General features: G+C 37.3%; 9 protein-coding genes across 9 annotated transcripts; 5 read left to right on the top strand and 4 right to left on the bottom strand.

Moving 5' to 3' along the window:
* Positions 1–506: 506 nt before the first annotated feature.
* On the bottom strand, positions 507–917 carry ANB1 (translation elongation factor eIF-5A; the record flags this gene model as incomplete). Its single annotated transcript, XM_062952697.1, has 1 exon — positions 507–917. The coding sequence occupies one exon, from the start codon at positions 915–917 to the stop codon at positions 507–509; it is 411 nt and encodes a 136-aa protein (XP_062809574.1).
* Positions 918–1,886: 969 nt separating this feature from the next.
* PRCAT00002810001 (uncharacterized protein) lies at positions 1,887–3,125 on the bottom strand (the record flags this gene model as incomplete). Its single annotated transcript, XM_062952696.1, has 1 exon — positions 1,887–3,125. The coding sequence occupies one exon, from the start codon at positions 3,123–3,125 to the stop codon at positions 1,887–1,889; it is 1,239 nt and encodes a 412-aa protein (XP_062809573.1).
* Positions 3,126–4,511: 1,386 nt separating this feature from the next.
* On the top strand, positions 4,512–6,644 carry FGR47 (Fgr47p; the record flags this gene model as incomplete). Its single annotated transcript, XM_062952695.1, has 1 exon — positions 4,512–6,644. The coding sequence occupies one exon, from the start codon at positions 4,512–4,514 to the stop codon at positions 6,642–6,644; it is 2,133 nt and encodes a 710-aa protein (XP_062809572.1).
* A 330-nt stretch (positions 6,645–6,974) lies between these two features.
* PRCAT00002808001 (uncharacterized protein) lies at positions 6,975–7,922 on the bottom strand (the record flags this gene model as incomplete). The annotated part of the gene is made up of 1 exon (XM_062952694.1): positions 6,975–7,922. The coding sequence occupies one exon, from the start codon at positions 7,920–7,922 to the stop codon at positions 6,975–6,977; it is 948 nt and encodes a 315-aa protein (XP_062809571.1).
* A 452-nt stretch (positions 7,923–8,374) lies between these two features.
* PRCAT00002807001 (DNA-directed DNA polymerase gamma) lies at positions 8,375–12,118 on the top strand (the record flags this gene model as incomplete). The annotated part of the gene is made up of 1 exon (XM_062952693.1): positions 8,375–12,118. One exon carries the CDS (start codon positions 8,375–8,377, stop codon positions 12,116–12,118), a length of 3,744 nt encoding a protein of 1,247 aa, XP_062809570.1.
* A 504-nt stretch (positions 12,119–12,622) lies between these two features.
* On the top strand, positions 12,623–12,991 carry PRCAT00002806001 (uncharacterized protein; the record flags this gene model as incomplete). Its single annotated transcript, XM_062952692.1, has 1 exon — positions 12,623–12,991. The coding sequence occupies one exon, from the start codon at positions 12,623–12,625 to the stop codon at positions 12,989–12,991; it is 369 nt and encodes a 122-aa protein (XP_062809569.1).
* Positions 12,992–13,331: 340 nt separating this feature from the next.
* On the top strand, positions 13,332–13,448 carry PRCAT00002805001 (proteolipid ATPase; the record flags this gene model as incomplete). The annotated part of the gene is made up of 1 exon (XM_062952691.1): positions 13,332–13,448. One exon carries the CDS (start codon positions 13,332–13,334, stop codon positions 13,446–13,448), a length of 117 nt encoding a protein of 38 aa, XP_062809568.1.
* A 1,212-nt stretch (positions 13,449–14,660) lies between these two features.
* Positions 14,661–15,635, bottom strand: PRCAT00002804001 (uncharacterized protein; the record flags this gene model as incomplete). The annotated part of the gene is made up of 1 exon (XM_062952690.1): positions 14,661–15,635. The coding sequence occupies one exon, from the start codon at positions 15,633–15,635 to the stop codon at positions 14,661–14,663; it is 975 nt and encodes a 324-aa protein (XP_062809567.1).
* A 1,984-nt stretch (positions 15,636–17,619) lies between these two features.
* PRCAT00002803001 (MDR family MFS transporter) lies at positions 17,620–19,299 on the top strand (the record flags this gene model as incomplete). Its single annotated transcript, XM_062952689.1, has 1 exon — positions 17,620–19,299. The coding sequence occupies one exon, from the start codon at positions 17,620–17,622 to the stop codon at positions 19,297–19,299; it is 1,680 nt and encodes a 559-aa protein (XP_062809566.1).
* Positions 19,300–19,337: the final 38 nt, after the last annotated feature.

The following is a 19,337-nucleotide window of genomic DNA, read 5'->3' as shown; positions in this document are numbered from 1 at the left end:
CTATGATTCAAGTAATTTAAAAAAAGAATTTTGTACCATTAATTAAAACCCTGAAAAGTGAGCCCAGACAAGGCTGAAATTTGCGATGAACAAAAATGTAGTTATTGTAGGAGAGATCTGTTATCTATGTTCAGATAACTTATTCTTGTAGCGCAGTTAGCTTAATAATGATTCCCTTCTAATGACCTCTTAGATTTTCCTGAGATGAGGAGAGGGGACACTAGTTCGGCTGCGATGGTTTTTTGAATGACAGTTCGGTACCGACAAAGAATAAAATTAGTGAGCTAAATCATCTTTCAAAACTCTATTCAAAATTGAATTGGGAGACATTCAAGTGGACCTATAAAAACGCTACTGAGATAATTAATGGCTCCTCTTTTAAAAAATATATATATCCTGATATGTCAATTATAAAGCCTATATAGTTATCAAAAAAGGATTAAATAACGAGCAACATATCTAATATAGCATCTTACAAGATGTAATTGTGGTGCTTGCTAATTAACTTACAACTTTGGGGCTTCCTTGAATGAAATAGCAGCTTCCTCACCCATAGCAGAAATGATAGTAACCAATAAATCTTTACCTTCATCGAATTCGGATTGAATCTTGTCACCTAATTCGCCTTCTGGAATTTTGACATCGTCCTTGGTGTCACCATCCTGAGTCATCAAAGACAAGTAACCATCATCAATGTCCAATAATTGATACTCTTGTCTAGTGACATTAGGAACATCCATGTTGTGGGTAGATGGAGACAAATCTTCCAATTTCTTACCAGTAAAGATATCCAAAGCGACTAAGTGAACCTTAGCATGACCGTGCTTACCAGTTTTGGAAGTAGACATTTCAACAATTTTACATGGTCTGCTCTTAATGACAACATGTCCGTTCTTTCTCAAAGCAGAACATTGCATTGGGAAAGTCAAAGCGGCACCAGCATCAGCGGTCTCGAAAGTGTGCTAAAGTTAGAGTTAGTATGGTATTCAATTTGTTAAGAATGCTGGAATAAGAAGAAATGAAAAATTTTGCCATGCTGAAAATTTTCAGGGCTAGAGTACGATCGTACGATGACATGTCGAAGGCTTGCAAGTAAAGTTGATCCTATCAAATAAAAATGGGGCTCATCAATCGTAAGCCTAGCGCTCTTAGCAAACCAGAATGCAAAGCATGCTTTACTAAATCCATCTTTATTCTTACCATATCTACCCATGGTAAATTATTCAGGTACTTCAATCCATCATTTTAGTGTCTACTTACTTCTTCTTCAGCCATTTTTGCTATCTTAACTTGTTATTCGAAGTATAAAAACTATTAAATAACTTTTGTTCTTCAAAAGATCTGTAAAATTAATATGTCAATATCCGACACAACAGTTCAGAGTACGCTGAGGGTGGTGGAATGGGTGAAGAAAAAAATTTTGTGATTCGAAAAAAAAAAATCTGAGTATATTTGAGTACAACCTTTTATTACTGCATCTAACAAAGAATGTCGTATTTTTTGGGTGGAAAATACTTGAGGGACGCCTCAATTTTTGCAATTTGCCCCGCGGGCGGGTAACGAAACACAGTAATTGTCAGCACAGAATGGTCTTTAGGCTAACGAATAGAACAGTTTTCTCTCCAATCTTACAATGTCGCGCATAAATGCTTACAAAGTTCTATTCATGTGACTTAATATAATACATATGTGAAGTGAAGGCTATTATGTTCGAATGGCATCTAAGAAAATGACAAGCTAGTTCCAAACTGAAAACATGAGAGATTGGTACATAGTATTATAGCTGTTTGGTCTTTCGCTTGCCATTTGATATAAAGGGAGCTATTGCTTCAGCTGCGGCTGGTCTCAATTTCCGTTTTCCAACATTAGCCGCACGGATAATAAATCTAAGATTCTCCTTTAGTAACAGAATTCGAATTACTTTCGACTGCAGATACTTCTGAGTCATCTGGTGCTTGGCTGCTTGTACGAGAGTTCTCATGAGAGACTCCAGGTTTCAGGCTGCCATTAGTATGCGCCTTGCGGTCTAATCTGATAGCTTCAATCAAATGCTCCCACTTATTTAACAATTCTTCACATTTTTCATGGAGCTGAAAGCTATCTCGGTATGCTAAATTCTCATCTCTTAAAATGCACCTTAAAACCTTATGAATTTTGGTCTTTTTTAAAAGCTCTATGTCCACTGGAAAGTCCACTAATCTGTGAAGTATTAGTCTCGCTACCAGTAACTCGTCCGCAGTAGGAGGAGGGAATTTCTTTGGGTCCGAAGGTGTTACAGGTTGATTTCTTTGTATGAGTGTTCTTTGTAGCTTTATACGACATAACCATAGCTGGTGCTGTCTCTCTTCTTTAGTTTGAACTCTTGGAGAAGAAGCTTTGGGGGCAGGTGTCACTTTTTTGCCATTTGAAGGGTCTACCTTGACAGCCTTTCGTGGACCATTTATAGCTAGAGATCTTTTGCGTCTTGAAATTATGCCATCTTCGTTCTCATCCTTTGGGTTCAACTCATCTTCATTCATTTTTTCAGTATTTAGCGGTGCCTGCTTAGCCGTCGTACTGCTTCCTTTGATATTTTTTGTTACCGAGGACTCTTCGGAGCTACTTCCTTCATCTCCATCCACTTCGTCATCTTTTTTCGAGCCTTTCTCTTCGATGATATCTCCATCATCGTCGTCGATAATAGCTTCTTCTTCATCGTCATCGACATCGTCTTCATCCTCGACATTTTCAGCATTAGAATCATTGGAGATGTTTGGCTCTTCACCTGCAGCTTCTAAAGTACTCATGAAAGCATCAAATGTTAAATTCTCAGCTGCAAGTAAGGCATCATTGACATTTAGTGTGCGGCCCTTTTTAGGCTTCGCTTTTTTTGGAATCTTTTCAAGCTTCTTTAGAAGTTTCTCTGTTGACAATCCTTCGAGGTTCTTCTCTGTCATCCAGTAATAATCCCCGTCTGGTATGAATATGACGCAGTAGTCGGTGGTTTTCTTTTTTGCTTTTAACACCGAAGGCGGTATCATTTCTCGTGGCATTACGAACGAAGGCCAAGCTGACCAACCAGCCATTTTAGCTAAAACTAAATCGCCAGGTTCGAACTTTGGTTTCTTTGCTGTTTTCGGAGGCATACCTTGAATGAATATGAGACGCGATGGTCAAACAAATATGATGTTCTATTGCCCTATAGGCTACGCTCCTAAATCTTCTCCTGACTTCTAGTTGAGTCGAATCGAATATAGATTTCGCTTAATTGTATCCAAATGAATTTGTAACGTGTTTCACTATACAAATGAGCAGGTCAATTTACTATGTTTCTTCTTCCTTTCTTTTGAATAGCAATTGAGAAAAGATTTCACCGTCAGTACAAATGGTTATATTTATGCTCAAAATCAAGTTAGCCTGCCACTAGGAAGTCTAAGCAAAAAAAAAAAGACGTTGTTTCTATATAGAGTAAAGGCCCTCTTAACGGCAACATACAGAAAGTGTTTTTAGTCTACTCGGAGAAGTAAACTTTGTTTATGCACGACTTTTGAAATCTATTAACTCTTATCCCGCAATAATCTAAGAAAGTTTTATCGTTACATGAACCACTAGCTCGTATTCCTTAGTCATAAACCCTAGCCATAACCCAGCGTAGGAGCTTCAGCTAGCCCCACGTATGAATATAATCGTCTTGCGTATTCCCCTTCTGGCAGTTTTAATGACAGTATCAGCGGAAGATTCAATTTAGATAGGAACGAGTTTTGCTGAATAAATCATATCTCCTTTATCTCATTTTAAATAACATATATCTTCAAGCTCAGCCTGTAGCATTTGTAGTCTTATGTAAGAATTTCCTGGTTCTAAAGAGTACGAATTTTTATATAATAGCTGGCGCTTTCGATTCGCAATTTATCTTGAATATTATAATGAATCAGCTGTGGTTAACGACGAGTTCATTTTAACTACAAAAAATATTTTTGAAGATTCAAATTCACCTTTGTCTCCTACTCCGATATTAATACCCCATGTAGTCGTATTAAAGATAGTGTCTTTATTCCTATAAAGCCCTTCAATGTGGAGTATCTGTACCTCTTAACTTCGGATGATAGATTACGATGGATCTCTCCTGATTATATAATCAGGGTCTCAGAAGGCTGCGACCAAATTTTGATTTGGCTTTCTCGACTGGACCAACATTGGAAGAGACTAGATAAGCTTGGCGCTGACTTTAAGAAATAGCCAGAGTGTTAACTGAAAGTTCACGTTTGTTGCTAAAAAAAATCTCTGAGATTAGGAATTTGATCAGGTCCTGTCATCTCTTGCAGAGACTAAAAACACCATTGACCATTAATATCGCAATAAGGTGATAGACCGTTAGGTTAATAGTGAACTAAAAGTGAAAAGCGAAGACCGGCAGTGAAACAGAGAAACCTACTGGATATAGTTCAAGTCTTTTGGCCCTTTATTATTTTACACTCCAACTTGACATTTGAGCTGTACATTTTTTTTTTCTATTCTTATTGCTGCTACAAATGGATAGTTCCAAGTTCCTTAAAAGGCCGCTAGCATCAGAGGATGTCCCTGACCCTGATGCTATAAGTAGCTACTTGAAGCACTCTTACAAGAAACAAAAGATTCCAGATGTTCCAAGATCGTTAAAGCAATCTGAATCTGCTCCGATTTTACATTCGGTTCCTCCAAGTATGATTCCAATTATCCGCCCTCCACTTCATTCTGAAGATTTTTTTACCGACTTAACAACTGAGCTTGATGATATGAAAGTCACCGAACAAGTGGAAGGTATGTTGAGAAAATTTCCTCCCCCCATTCCACCTTATTTACCAGATCTGGTAGCTTCGTCTAAAGGGGGAATAATGATTCCTTTTATATACCCACCCCCTCCAATAATAGATCCGCTGGCCTTGCCATATTCTAAAGAACAAGCTTTACCGAACAGAGGTAAGAAAAAGAATTTGAGGGGTTCCCCTAAGAGGACGGATTCTTCGCCTCTATCTGAACAGGCTTACGTTCAACTACCCCCATTACCCTTTCCTCCTCCGAACTACATGCCATATCCTTTGATATCTGATGAATCAACGTTAACGCCTGGGGATGTCTTCGCGTCCTTCTTGGAAGCGCTGGAAGTTTTGCCGAGAACTGACATGGTTCTTGCGAGTGCTGCAGGATCATTACTTGATATACGATCCCAGGCGAGGGAAGAGAGATTTTCGATTCGGGACTTTGAAGACAAAAGGTCACAAATAGCTAAAAAAAGAAACTTTGAAACTTCTGGTCCTTACAGTGGTGAAGATGATGACCTTTCATCTTCAGCTTTATCGTCGGAACAAGAAAAAGAAAACTTTGAGTATGATATTTTTGCGAGTAATGTGGATAGAGATGATGCCTTCGACAACTATCAGAAAAATGAAAAGCATATTCTGACTCCTAAGTTTGAGCTCAGAAAGATTCCGCCTTCATACATGGATGTTCAACAAACGTTGAGTAATATCAAGGGAGTGAAGAACTCTAAGCTGAAAAAGGAGTACATTGTAGATGATGAGTTTGATGGTGACTTGAATCATCGTACCCAGTCGATTGACTTGGATCTGTTGGTTCCACCAAGCTCAAAAGATGTAGTCTCGGCTAATGGAAGTAACAAAGAAAAGAGAAGAATGAGGCTATTGGGTTACTATGAATCTTTGGAGAACTTGTCTTACGAAAAGCGATATGAGACATATATCTCTAGAAAGGCCGAATTGCTCCAAAAGTTGAAGAATCTTAAGGACTCTAAATTATCGTTTACGAATTCAGATATCAAAGATGATGAGTTGATTCAACGAAATAATGATCTTGAGTTTGTCAGGGATGAGGAATTATTACGTATGAAACTTTCTCACAACTATGAGTCCCTCCAAAACTCGCAAGTTTTTTATCAAAATTCGAATAAAATCTATAAGAACTTAAATTCGTTGATGGTAAACAAGCTACAAAAGCTTAAGAGCTTTTTTGAGTTGCAAAAAAATTTGTTCAACGATATAGTAAAAAACAGTGAGAGTGAAATATTTGATATTCGTAATAAAGAGTCGCAAAGGTTAGTGCAAGGTTCTTCTGAAAGTGACTTTAAGTCGAAGATAAAAGATGCCATCAAACGTACTCTTGAAAATCCTCAAGGAAGTGCCGACTCAGACGCGTTCAACTCACATCATCACTTGCATCATCCCAATACATTGGTTCATGATTTTATGAGCCTAATATCGCCAGCAGAATTTGAAATTATAACTGGCGATGCGCCAACTAACCTTAAGGGTCATTCTTCCAAAGATTCTTTCAACTCTAAAACAGCATCAGCGGGAATTAAACATCAAATTTTTCAAAGCTCATTGTATGACCCGCTTACTTCGGGATCTGATACAAATACCTCAGATGGTGGAAGCTCGACACCTAGCAAAAGGAGAGGGAGAAGAGGTGCTGCGATCAATATTGCAAATGGCACTGGAAGGAGGGTGTCCGAAGAAGGTGAAAGGTCCAAGCAATCCGAGGCCGTGTTGCTTGCTAAGATCATGAAACAATTTAGCGGTCCACAGGCGGCTAAGCCTAACGAATTGTTAAATGATTTAGAACTCTTGGGTATAAACACAAGGTGGCCAGTGCAAAGTTCAAGATAGTCGGTAATCTGGTTGAAATTTATATGATGGGTGAGTTTCATAATTTCATTTTTTAAATTACATAGTTCTATTGCGAAATAAAGGTGAATAAAGTAATATTGAAAGTAAAATATGTTACATTAAGTGCAACAGAAAATAGACAAATATTTGAACAGCGTTAGTAGTAATAAACAGTATTTAAAAAAAAAAATTATTAAAAACTTCGAGCATCTTTGACAACTGCAAGTTGATAAGTTGATAGCACAAGAATAAACGATGGAATACACTTCAGAACTGAAACTCCCTTCATTGATACTGAAAGCATGGTAAAAAAAGTCTTGTAATTTTTTTTTAATAATCTTCGAATTGAGAGTAGATGGCAACTAGAATATTAGAAACTCCGATAATTAAGGGGAAATTACCTAAAGTCTCGGTGAATTTGCCATAAACTCCCAATTGCAGCAAGATGTGGTGCTTCAAAGCATTAAAAATACCACGATATGAATTTAATGTTGTTAAGCTATCATAGTTTTTGGTAACAAAGTAAAAGATAAGTACTTTGACCAAAGCAAAAATAAATGGATCGTACCTGTAAATTCTTGCAATAATACCAGCTTCTTCATCCAACACTATGACTCTTTTGGAAAAATTTACGTAATAAGAAACTACCAATGGGACAAATATTGATGTTAAGGCCCAGGTAAAGAACGTTGAAATCGTGTTGTAGTTCACAAGAGATAACAAATTGGGAGTTGGGATATCACTTTTATCAAAAAATTCAATATTGTCTTTGAGAACTTGGTGAACGAGGGGATTTTCGCTAAGTGCAACCAATGGGATATAAGTATACAAGAAATATAAGAATTCAAATGAAATCTCAAGATAATTTAAAGTAATAGACTTCGATAACTGATCTCTCAATTCATCGTTAAAATCAACCGTGGTGATTCCGACCTTATCAGTGAATTCATAAACTTTAGTGAGAGCTGCCTCAGATTTTTCGATTATAGGATCAATGATCCATTCCTTCAAATTAATTGGTGCAGAATCCTCATAGTCATTGTCTTCTTTTTCCTCCTCAGTCTCTTCCTCCTCCTCAGCTAAAGTTTCTTCATCTTCATCTTCCTTATCTTGTAATATACCTTGAACTGCTAATACGCCATCCTCACCATATTCGCTAATATAACTTTCCACTTTTTCAGTTAAAACCTTCTTTGTGTCTTTCGCAAGAGTAGGAATGTCAAGCTTTTTGCATACATTAACCAAATCCGCTTTCTTATAACTATTTAAATCGCTCATCTCTCTTGATCAGGTATCTCAATTGATTCTTATTTAATGATCTTTCTAGTCGATTCGAACAAAAGTATTCTTAAAGTTGGGTCTTGGTTACTTTACTAATTAGCGCCTCAGAATCCTGTAAGTATTTAACTGTTTGTTTATGTCTAGGTTCTTATAAATTTGATATGTTGTTTTATATGCAGGTTTGTTTGTTTTCTTCCATTTCGAGAAGGAATAGACAATTCCATGTAGTCTCGGTACTCACAGATAGCCCTGCCATCACACCATCATAACAAGAAGCAATCAAGTAGATTCGCAGTAAGCATATCTTCCTTAGCCTAAAAAAAAAATAGAACACAAAGCAAGTGATTTGTTGTTCTTAACTTTTAAAAACATAAGGTTGGCGAGCTGAAAAGGAAAAGGGTTGGGTGATAGCTCTCTCATAACAAATAAAAAGGTAACTAAAGGTTCACATGAACCGATTATTGTTTTTCAGGCGCTTATGCAATTCTCCATTCTTATCGCAAGAACCTAGAGTGAATCAGTTGGGAATACAATATTTGTCCGAAGAATTACAGAAGAAAATATTTCCCAGATCGTCTACGAAAGAGTATTTGAATCCAAAGCGTCAAGACTTTATAGACCTAGCCAAAAAGCACCTAGAAGAAAACCATTTATTAGGGAAGAAAACCACAATCACTGATCCCATACGAATAAAGAATTTTCCTGACTTGAATGGAAAGAGTTTAGATGAGCATTTCTATAAGATTGGAACAACATGTTCAGAGCCCTACAAGTCAATGGCCGATGCATTTTTATTGAACGGCAATATACCCCAAAAACCTAAAGAGTGGTCTTTCCAATCTGGATGGACACGATACGAAAACGGTAAGGAGCCGGAAAATGTCGAGTACCCATTAGAGGACTCATTAGTATTTGATGTTGAAGTTCTATATCGTGTCTCGAAATACCCTGTTTTGGCTACTTGCGTGTCGCTGAAAGCATGGTACGGCTGGGTTTCACCACTATTAACTGATCTCAAAAGCAATTCAAGCCCCGATTTCGAGCATTTGATTCCACTTAATACGATAAAAAGTCCAAAGCTAGTTATTGGCTACAACGTGAGCTACGATAGAGCAAGAGTTCTAGAGGAATATAATATAAGATCTTCAAATGCATTTTTTCTTGATGGAATGGCTCTACACGTAGCTGTAAGTGGTATATGTTCACAACAGCGGCCCATGTGGCAAAAATATAAAAAAAGCGTAACACAAGGAGCCACTTCTAATGAGGAGCTTACAGATGCTGAAAGCTCTCTTTCATACGATCGCCAAATTGCTCAGGAGCTTTCTGACGATCCCTGGCTAGACAAGGGTGCAACTAACTCTCTTGCTAGTGTCGCTGATTTTCATTGTGGCATCAAAATGGACAAATCAGATCGAGACTACTTCAGTGAACTAGACCCGAAAATTATTGTAGACTCATTTAACCAGCTAATGACATACTGTGCTGGAGATGTTGAAGCTACATTTGCAGTCACGAAGAAGCTCTATCCTGAATTTATAAAAAAAGCACCGCATCCAGTTTCATTTGCAGCATTAAAAGTAATGGGAAGTTTGATGTTACCTACAACATCCAACTGGGAAAGTTATACCAGGAATTCTGAGAAGGTTTATCAACAAAATAGAGAAGAAGTGGGTAAAATACTAAAGGAAAGAGCAAACTCTTTGGTGCAATATATAATCGCCGATAAGGAGGGTTTGAAACCTAATTGGGAAGAAGACCCTTGGCTAAGGCAATTAAACTGGACTCTAAAGGAAAGGAGGCTCAAGAAAAATGGAGAACCATTTGCGAAGCAAGCCTATTTGACAGGTTATCCAGAATGGTACAGGGAACTATTCAGGACATCTGTAGATACTGATGGAGTACGAGAGATGAACTTGACAGTCCGTTCGAGAGTTACTCCTCTTCTCTTAAAATTAAAATGGGAAGGGTTTCCTTTGTTGTGGACTGATTCGGCCGGGTGGTGCTTCAAAGTTCCATTTGAAGACGAATTGATAGACGATTTACAATCCAAGAATTACATTAGACCGAAGTTATCTGAGGAAGAGTTTGAAAAATTGCTTCCCGAACTAAGAGATAGTCATCACAATTTTGAGCTTTTTAAAGTTCCTCATCCGGAAGGGTCTACTAAAAGATGTACATCTATCATGTCAAAAAGCTATTTGCGATACTTCGAAAATGGAATCTTGACTTCGGAATATCCGTATGCTCAGGATATATTAAAGCTTAACTCAGCGGCATCTTATTGGATGGGTAATAGGCAAAGGATTATGGATCAGTTTGTTGTCTATTCTAATTCGAACAAGAATCAATTTTGGAGAACAAAAAAAGAAGCCAGCACTCATAAAGACATGGGAATAATTTTGCCAGTTTTATGTACCATGGGAACAATTACTAGAAGAGCAACTGAGAACACCTGGTTGACTGCGTCGAATGCTAAGGCAAACAGGATCGGCTCAGAATTAAAAGCTATGATCGAAGCACCTGAAGGATACTGCTTCGTAGGAGCGGATGTTGACTCAGAGGAGCTTTGGATAGCATCAATTATCGGAGATTCGATTTTTGGAATCCATGGAGGCACCGCATTAGGATGGATGACCTTAGAAGGTGATAAGAATGAAAAGACAGACTTGCATTCCAAGACAGCAGAAATCTTGGGTATATCCAGAGATGATGCAAAAGTGTTCAATTATGGACGAATCTATGGCGCGGGCGTTAAATTTGCGTCAAGATTATTGAAGCAATGCAATTCTAAATTAAGCGATGAAGAATCAGAAAAAATTGCCAAAAACCTATACTCTAAGACAAAAGGACAAACGAGCAGCTCTAAATTTTTGGAAAGAAGACTATATCATGGGGGTTCGGAGTCAATAATATTCAATGCTTTAGAAGCGATCGCAAATGAGGAGGAACCAAGAACTCCAGTGTTGGGGGCAGCAATTACAGATGCTCTAGTGGCCAAAAATTTAAACAAAAACAATTATTTGACTTCTAGAATCAATTGGACAATTCAAAGTTCAGGAGTAGATTATTTGCACTTATTGATCACGTCGATGGATTACTTGCTTCAAAAGTATCAACTTGAGGCAAGGTTAGCTCTAACAGTTCACGATGAGATCAGGTACCTTGCAAAAGAGAAAGATCGGTACATCATAGCCTTGCTTCTTCAGATAAGCAATTTGTGGACAAGAGCTATGTTTTCAGAACTGATGGGAATTCCTGAGGTACCTCAAAGTTGTGCTTTTTTCTCAGAGGTAGATTTAGATAAAGTATTGAGGAAGGATGTTTCGCTGACTTGTGTAACACCTTCACATCCAACAGCAATACCACCCGGAAAGTCTCTTGATATAAGAGAATTATTAAAGATATGTGATGATGGAGAGATACTAAGTTCGATGAAGAAAAAAAGAGCAAAGATGAATGATATAAAATATATAGGAAGGGAGGTTGGGACACCATCCCTAGATCGACATTTGAGCAAACGTTTGAGAATTGCGAAGGCGAAGATGCAAATATCGACAGACCACTTTAGTTGGCGAAAAAGTGTAAATCAGTATATCAGATTAAAGAAGAGTATAGAATTTGAAAAGGAAGAATGCAATGAAAGATGGAACAAAAAATCGGGGAGAGTCAATAAAACTAAAAATAGTGGGCCACCGAAGAAAAAGATAGATGAAATTGACATCAGTGGCATTGGTAACGAGATGCTAGCAAGGGAAATTGAGATGACTGATGCTCACTTCTCTAAAAAGGAGTCAAAAAAGGTTAATGAATCCAATATCTACAATAATAGAAGCTACATAAAGTCGCTGATAGACCCGAAAGGAGAGCAAAATTATCAACCCCTTCATGGCAATCAACAAAACCTTGTAGATAATACAAATGAGAATTTTGATGGGATAGAGAATTTTATCAGATCACCTCGAGCAGAAGTCCAAATGAAAAGTCAATCTTCTTTGAAAGACATTTCAAATATTGAATCAACTTCATTGTTTCAAATAGACTTAAAGCAGGAAAAAATTCTTATTCAGACATTGACTCCTCAAGTCTCTTCAGATCCCCCGTTTAGACGACGAAAGGGACAAACTGAGCAACCTGAACCTCCTTTCAGACGACGACATCAATCATATTTTTCTGAAGTAATAAGCAGCTAATAGAATTTACAACAAAAGAATGAGACACAGGGAAATTATAGAATTACTAAAAACACAAATTGCAGCCATGCTAAATAATTGATGAGAGCGTATATTATCATTGGCAAGATCCAGTATTGGTGCAGGATATAGTATTCATAGGTTTCCGAAAAGCTCTTAAATGCCCGTGCTACTGTGCGTTGTTGAGCCTCCCAGATTTTTTATAACTTTTTTGATAGCCGTTTACCTAATTAATGAAGAGCGTCATATAGACTTAATGAATAACGTTGTTAGATGAAACTACATCTTACTTACTTCGCGTCATAACTTATTTTTCTTTTCTTTTGTGACCTAATTTGAATTCCAAGGCAGAGACAATGTCTTTTTTGCCTTCGCTATAGTTCTTTCTTTTATCGAAACTCAAACATACTCTTATCCTACTACCTCCAGCCCTGTTTATATTTCATTAGCAATGATTTCCCAATGAGTCGGTGAGCCGCTGAATGCGGTAAGTATCTTTCCTAGATGAGCTCTCAAGCCTCACATAAACATATTTTTATGCCCCATAAGGATGTGCAGACAACACCTGTCTGCATATTGTGCTTTTTGTTTCGCAACTTTTGTTGTCTGATTTTAGGAGTGGAGATAGTAGCAAGAAGACTGTACAATAGCTTATGTGTACCTCCCGATGGTACCGATCGTCGCCGCATTTATGTAAAGTTTACTATTATAGAGCATACAAGTGCTAGCCGCTTACTTCCGAATGCCACATCCGAGAAACTTAAACCCTCAGACCGGATGTGGCTATTATTTTGGCCGTTGAAAAACGGAAACTATCCAAAGAGAATAGTAAGGCGAATAAGGAAAATAAACATTAGCGAGCAAAACATTTAGCTGTTGTCCTTATTAGGGACTTTCTGGACCTCTCCTAGGTTGTATGGTGCCACCTCGTTTGCTGTTGTGGTGTGTAGTAATGAACCATATTTGAACAATTGAGAAGAGCTGGCTCATGCCGGTCTGCCGAAGCCGTCTCAAGTCGCTCGAAATTTTTTTTTTTCTCTCAATGCTACCCTGCCGTTAGTAAGAGTCGGGACCGCACTTGATCGGAAGCTTTCGATCGGGGACAGTATAATTAAACAGAATTCCCAGCAATTTCGACAGCAATATTTATTATACTGTTCTTTTCAAAAAGTTTTCTTTTGAGCTACCAAACATCTAGAAATATTCAAGGAAAATGTTCCCAGGTGGTGTCATCTTAGTTTTCGTCTTAATTTTCTTAGCCTTCTGTGCTATCACTGGTGTTATGATCACTAAGAAGTTGAAGGCTAGAAAGTCCAACCAAAGATTTTAAGTGGGCCTGGACGGAGACATAGTTGGTTTAGGTACGGTGAGGGAAATACAGAGATTGGCAAATATTGAAGAAGGATTATCTTATGTTCTACTCATGCTTAAGTGAATTGTCGAAATCTGAAAGCGGCATAAGAATAGTCCAACTTTAACATTTACCTTTCTTTCTGTATTGTCCCGATTGTGAATTGCGCTTGTTGCTGTCCGTTAATCTACGCTGGTATTGTCTTCCTTCCTACTGCTACAAGACTATAATACGAAGAACTTTTGTTTTTTTTTTCAATACAACAAATACTATTATCTATTGGACTTATCTTTATCATAATTTTTTGTTGCTACTAATATAATTATCATTTTTTTTTATTGAAGATTTTGACGGGAATCAAATGTGGGAATAGTTATATACCTTTGTTAATACATGCTGAGTGTAATTACATTAATTATTCTGCCATGCGGGGCTTTAGAAACATAACATTTCGTAGTATTGCTCTTATTACGCTTAAATTCCGAAGTTGATGTTTAGTTGATCGCTCCCTCTATCTCTCTAGGCAAGGAGATTTAACCTTGCTAAAACTTTGTTAAAAGGCTCGATGTACAACAATCTAATGAAACTACAATTTTTTCATCTATCCTACTCTCCGTTTGAGCCATTCACCAAATCGCTTTCGTTCAGCATTTGACTTCGGAACATAAGATAAATCTCGGCTGACAATTGGTTTAAGCCCTAGCTGAACAGCCGTTTCCTTGACACATTTTAATTGTGATAGCTAAGGATTACGGAAACGGCTTTTGTGATTGGTAGAATTTGCTGAAAAATTGATAGGCGAAATCAAGAAATTCCCTCAAGCGACTCTACCCTCTTGAGTGTTTATATACATTACATTATGCAAGCTATAACTCCATATTGGTAAAGATTAATTAAAAACGGTAGGTTTGCTGAATATTAAGGATCAAAATTTGAACAGATTCACTTTAGAAAAGCGTTATATGTTACCAGGCATTTACTTTACTTCGTATATGAAGCATAGTATTAATTTAATATATCTTTTAAAAATTTTGGAGTAAATTTGTAGAAATTTAAAATAATTCAAATTAAAGATCAGTTTGGAAGCAAAATTCGGTTTAAGCTATGCTCTAAAAATGTTTTATTAGTCTATAATATCCTATGCTATGTATTCACTACCGTGCAACTGAAACAGTGATTCAGGTAGCTAAGCTACGTGGAAAGAGGTCCCTTGTTACCTTTGAACTTGTTCATTTCTTGTTCCCTAAGCACTAGCAAAATGCAAATTAGAACTAAGTTGGTTTCGCTTATATCTTCGCTGAATTGCTCAAAAATTCTTATCGTCCCATTTTTGACATATTTTGACAGTACTTTGACACTCTTCTCCTCTTGAAAGGACGCAAAAGGGAAATTGAATGAGGTTTGACCTTCACTGTATACTTGGTTGACCTTCGGCTTATCCTGTCTTCTAACAGCATCACAAAGTTCATTCGCACCATCTATCTCGATTTTAAAGTTTTTAATCAAAGTCTCCCTTTCATCTAGGCGTATACGATCAACTAATGAAGGACTAGATGGACGCATCACATACAATTTAATTGAACCATGGGCAAATGTTGAAGTTGTACCTGTCACGCCAGTTACACGGCATTTTGTGTCCATCCATATGAAATCATTAGACGGCTTGATTCCATTATTCATTATTACTAGAGTCTTCAAGCCTTCTGACAAATTGAGATATAGAATGTAGCAAGACAAGTTATTGGAGAGAACACGAAAGTACGCTTTACAAAACTCAGTCTTTTGATTATCCGCTTGCACCTTATGTATGTCCATAAACAGAGAGTTCTTCTTGAAGACGCTCAATACTGAAGTTGATGTCTGAAGTAGGGGCCTTCCATTATTCAACACAGTAGCATCAGGATGCAAGAATGAGCATACAACAGAAAGTCGTCTAATGAACCTATAACTTTCTGCCAGGTGATTAAACAAATCTCCTCCCATCATAGTAGTGGCGGTGTCACTAATGAAAGAGAGAATATCATCATCTCGTCTAGACCTTAAATCTTGGGATATATCTTCTGCCCTATTAAATGTATCCACATCATACCCCTCTGTATTTTCAGGCAATTCCTGCACTAGTGTTTCTTCACTGTTTCGCCTTATATTCGTTATACTCAGATCCATATCGAATGCTGCTGCAGTGAGGACTCCGTGCCACGGTCGGCTACTATCGACCTGTTTGTGCCTTGGCAGCAGTCTGTCTTCTAGTTTGAAAATTTATTTTGAATATGCAGGCTATCTGAAATGGTCTTCAAACTTCTTTATAAGATGCTAGAGGCCCTTCGAGCAATATATCCACATTTGACTCCAAGCTAGTATTCTCTTTTAAAAAAATGCTTTCATGAAAGTTCAAATCTTAGTCTTCATTGTCATAGTACTTTAAATTGCTTATACTATCATTGAGCATGTTTTAAGAATGCAACCTGATACTACCAAGTTACCGATGTAGTAAAATACCAGCTCTTGCGCATGCTTAGCTGGAAAATTTTTATTGATGAAGCGCCAAGATACCATGTAGGGAATTCGCTAAAAAATTGATATGATTTTAACTTAGAGAGTTCTGAATCTGCTAATAGACCTCACTGCAAAGTTTTAGAGTAGATGCACTTCATATAATGATGAGTATAATATTAATATTACTTTTCTACTGTAATTCAGAGCTGGCACAGATCTTATTATGCAAATGGATACGAGATGGGAATAATGAGTGATGTGGTCGAGTGGATGATATTACTAGATTGTACGATATTATCTTCGATTAAAACGTTTTGAAAACTGAATCATATTTATATGGTCATTTGTACACATCCTTATCCTGTCGCTTTTATTTATCTTGAAACTATGCACGTGAGGGTTAAGGGTTGCAATGTCAAAACTTGCAAAGTGAGTTTCTGGCACTGGCTTCTGGCTATAGTGTTATTATTGTTTTGGGATGCCACAACTATTTTCCCGGCAGGTACTGAATTTATCAAGATGATGTCTTACCGGCAAAGGGCACATATTAATGGAAACCGTTCTTACCTTAAAGACTCAGGAGAGGTACCACTATAAATATACCAGTAATTCGTTATCTTCTATAGACAGTTCTATCTGGGCCTAAGCCAATTAAAAAATCGATGCTCACGAATGGTGAAAAAGTTGCAGCTGAATTACTATTATAAGAAGTGATTTGAACAAAAAATTCCAATCCAATTTAGGATTTACGCTTCATGGCCCGAAGAGTGATTCCCATTTCTAGGCATTCGCACAAAAATCGAATGGAATGGACTAGGGAAGAATAACTTGCAACCTAAATTTCATAATCCTGTATTACAGTCGTCTCATGGCTACTTCAGTTTTTCAGATACCAGACAAAGAAATTAAGTCGTGTATCAAGAAGGTTCCCTCTTAGCTTCAAATTGCTCTGTTCCTGTTTCTTTATAGCATTTTCTTCTGTAGTTGTATTAAGAAAAGTACATAAAATTTCACTTGATTCTTATCGAACGGACTACCTCCACTTTTTTCATAAATATTAAAAAAAAAATAGTAATGGCAGCCAAAGACTTAAGATAGATAAGAGGGTCAAAGTTTTTCATGAACGCTTAAATATCTATTAATTACCTAAAGTTTACGATTTTTTAAGACCGGCTTGTGCTGCCATGACGCTGGAGGTTATCAAATTGAGCACGTGAATGATTGCCGCTACTCAATGCGAATGTGCAACCAAAAAAAAAAGTGAGCCCATATCTTGAACCATGAAAAAAGCAAATAGCTGATTAGCTCAACCAAACATTTTGAACGTATTTCCTAGCCACATGGAGGAAGTACAAGCCCACTTAACTTGAGTTTTTATTATTATGTGTTCAATCTACATTTTGCTGACAAACCCCATTGGTTCTTAAAAGGTTATTCATTCCCAAATGGGGTTAAAGTCTAAAGGAGTTATTCCTAAAGGAGGAATACCCTAAAGGGGTTGGTCCTAAAGGAGCTAAATCTCAAAGGGGTTAGTAAGAGAGCCGTTTTGCTTTTTCGGAGTTGCAACCATATATAATTCCTACAATGAACTATCATATTACCATCAAATATATGAACAGACTATCACCTAGAGCACTCAGATATTAAACACAAGATGTCTCTAAAGGATAATATTAGTGACTTACAATCTCAAAAAGAAGAGAAGATGGAAGACCCAGAACAGGGTAGCGAAGTGAAGCAAAAATACGACGAAGGAGACGCTGGCGATGGTAGCAAAAGGGAAGATCATTACTTAAAAGGATCAAAACTAGCCTTCGCTTTACTTTCAATTTATCTTATGCTTTTCCTTTATGCGTTAGATCTGACAATAGTATCAACAATAATCACAGAAGTTAGTAACAAATTTGACGGATTTGACAAAATAGGATGGCTCATATCAGGATACATGTTGACTATGAGCGTATTCATTTCTACATGGGGAAAGCTTTCAATCATATTTGGTAGAAAATATGCAGCTTATGTCGCAATTGTTCTTTTTGAGGCTGGCTCCTTGATGTGTGCCTTGGCTAACAGCATGAATGTGTTGATTGGAGGTCGAGTATTCGCAGGTGTGGGTGCGGGAGGAATACAGGCACTAAGCTTCATTATAGTGACTGAAATCATTCCAATGGAAAAAAGGCCATTAGCATTGGCAGGAATGGGTGCAACTTTCTCTGTAGGAAGTGTTGCAGGGCCACTATTGGGAGGAGCCTTTACGACTCACGTTACATGGAGGTGGTGTTTTTATATCAATTTACCTCTAGGTGGAGTATCACTCTTGTTATTATTTTTTGCATATAATCCTCCGAAACCTGTTGGAAATTTGAAACAAAAGTTATTGAAAATTGACTATCTAGGAGTATTCTTGTTGACCGCGGGTTTGGTGCTCTCATTACTAGCAATTACATTAGGTTCTGGAAATAAATATGCTTGGAATTCTGCCGCTGTAATTTGCTGCTTTGTTTTCGGTGGTTCAACTTTAATAATGTTCTTTATTTGGAATTTTAAATTTTCACCAAATCAAATAATTCCTTATGAAGTCGTGGCCACTTATCAAGTGATTGCTGCCTGTTTTACTGTTGGAGGAATGTACGGATCATTTATGGGATCCTATATATATCTCGCTATCTATTTCCAAGTGATTAAAGGAAAAAGTGCATGGATGTCTGGAATAGATCTACTTCCCATCATAGTACCTATGGTTTCATTTACCGTGATTACTGGAGTCCTCATTAAAAAAACAAGGTTAGTAAAACCGTTCATAGTTTTCAGTAGCATAATCTTTCCTGTGTCCGTTGGAATTATGTCCCTTTTAGAGGCTGACCTGTCTAAGTCTAAACAAATCGGGCTATTAATACTTAACGGGGTGATCGGAGGAATACAGTTTCAATCGGGATTAATGGGGGTACAATTGGCGGCACCAAAAATTGCTGGCGGGGCAATAACTGCTATAACGTTTAATAACTTTTTAAGAACATTTATGGGTACCATAGCTTCTGAATTGGCAAACACTGTCTTTAATTCTTCTTTTAAAAATAAGTTTAAGAATGCTGTTATGCATCTCCAAAATAGTAGTATAAAGAAGGAGCTCGCGACTATGAGCGCTTCAAAACTTACTACTTCTGCGAAGTCGATCGAATCACTCTCACCACAAGCTCAAAGAATAGTGAAAGATTTAGCCATGGGGGCAATAAAGAATGTATTTTATATGTGTCTTGGATTTGCAGCCATTTCTACTATTTCCAGTCTCTTTGTAACGAATGCAAAGGTTCCGGAAGATATAAAAGATGAATAAATCAGCTACTAGTTACTAGTGGCTTCTTTTATATTCCG

The sequence above is a fragment of the Priceomyces carsonii genome (genome assembly GCF_900007245.1).
Source record: "Priceomyces carsonii strain CBS4050 genome assembly, scaffold: Debaryomyces_carsonii_scaffold_3, whole genome shotgun sequence".
Lineage (NCBI taxonomy): Eukaryota > Fungi > Ascomycota > Pichiomycetes > Serinales > Debaryomycetaceae > Priceomyces > Priceomyces carsonii.
This window is presented reverse-complemented; position numbering and strand designations above follow the sequence as displayed.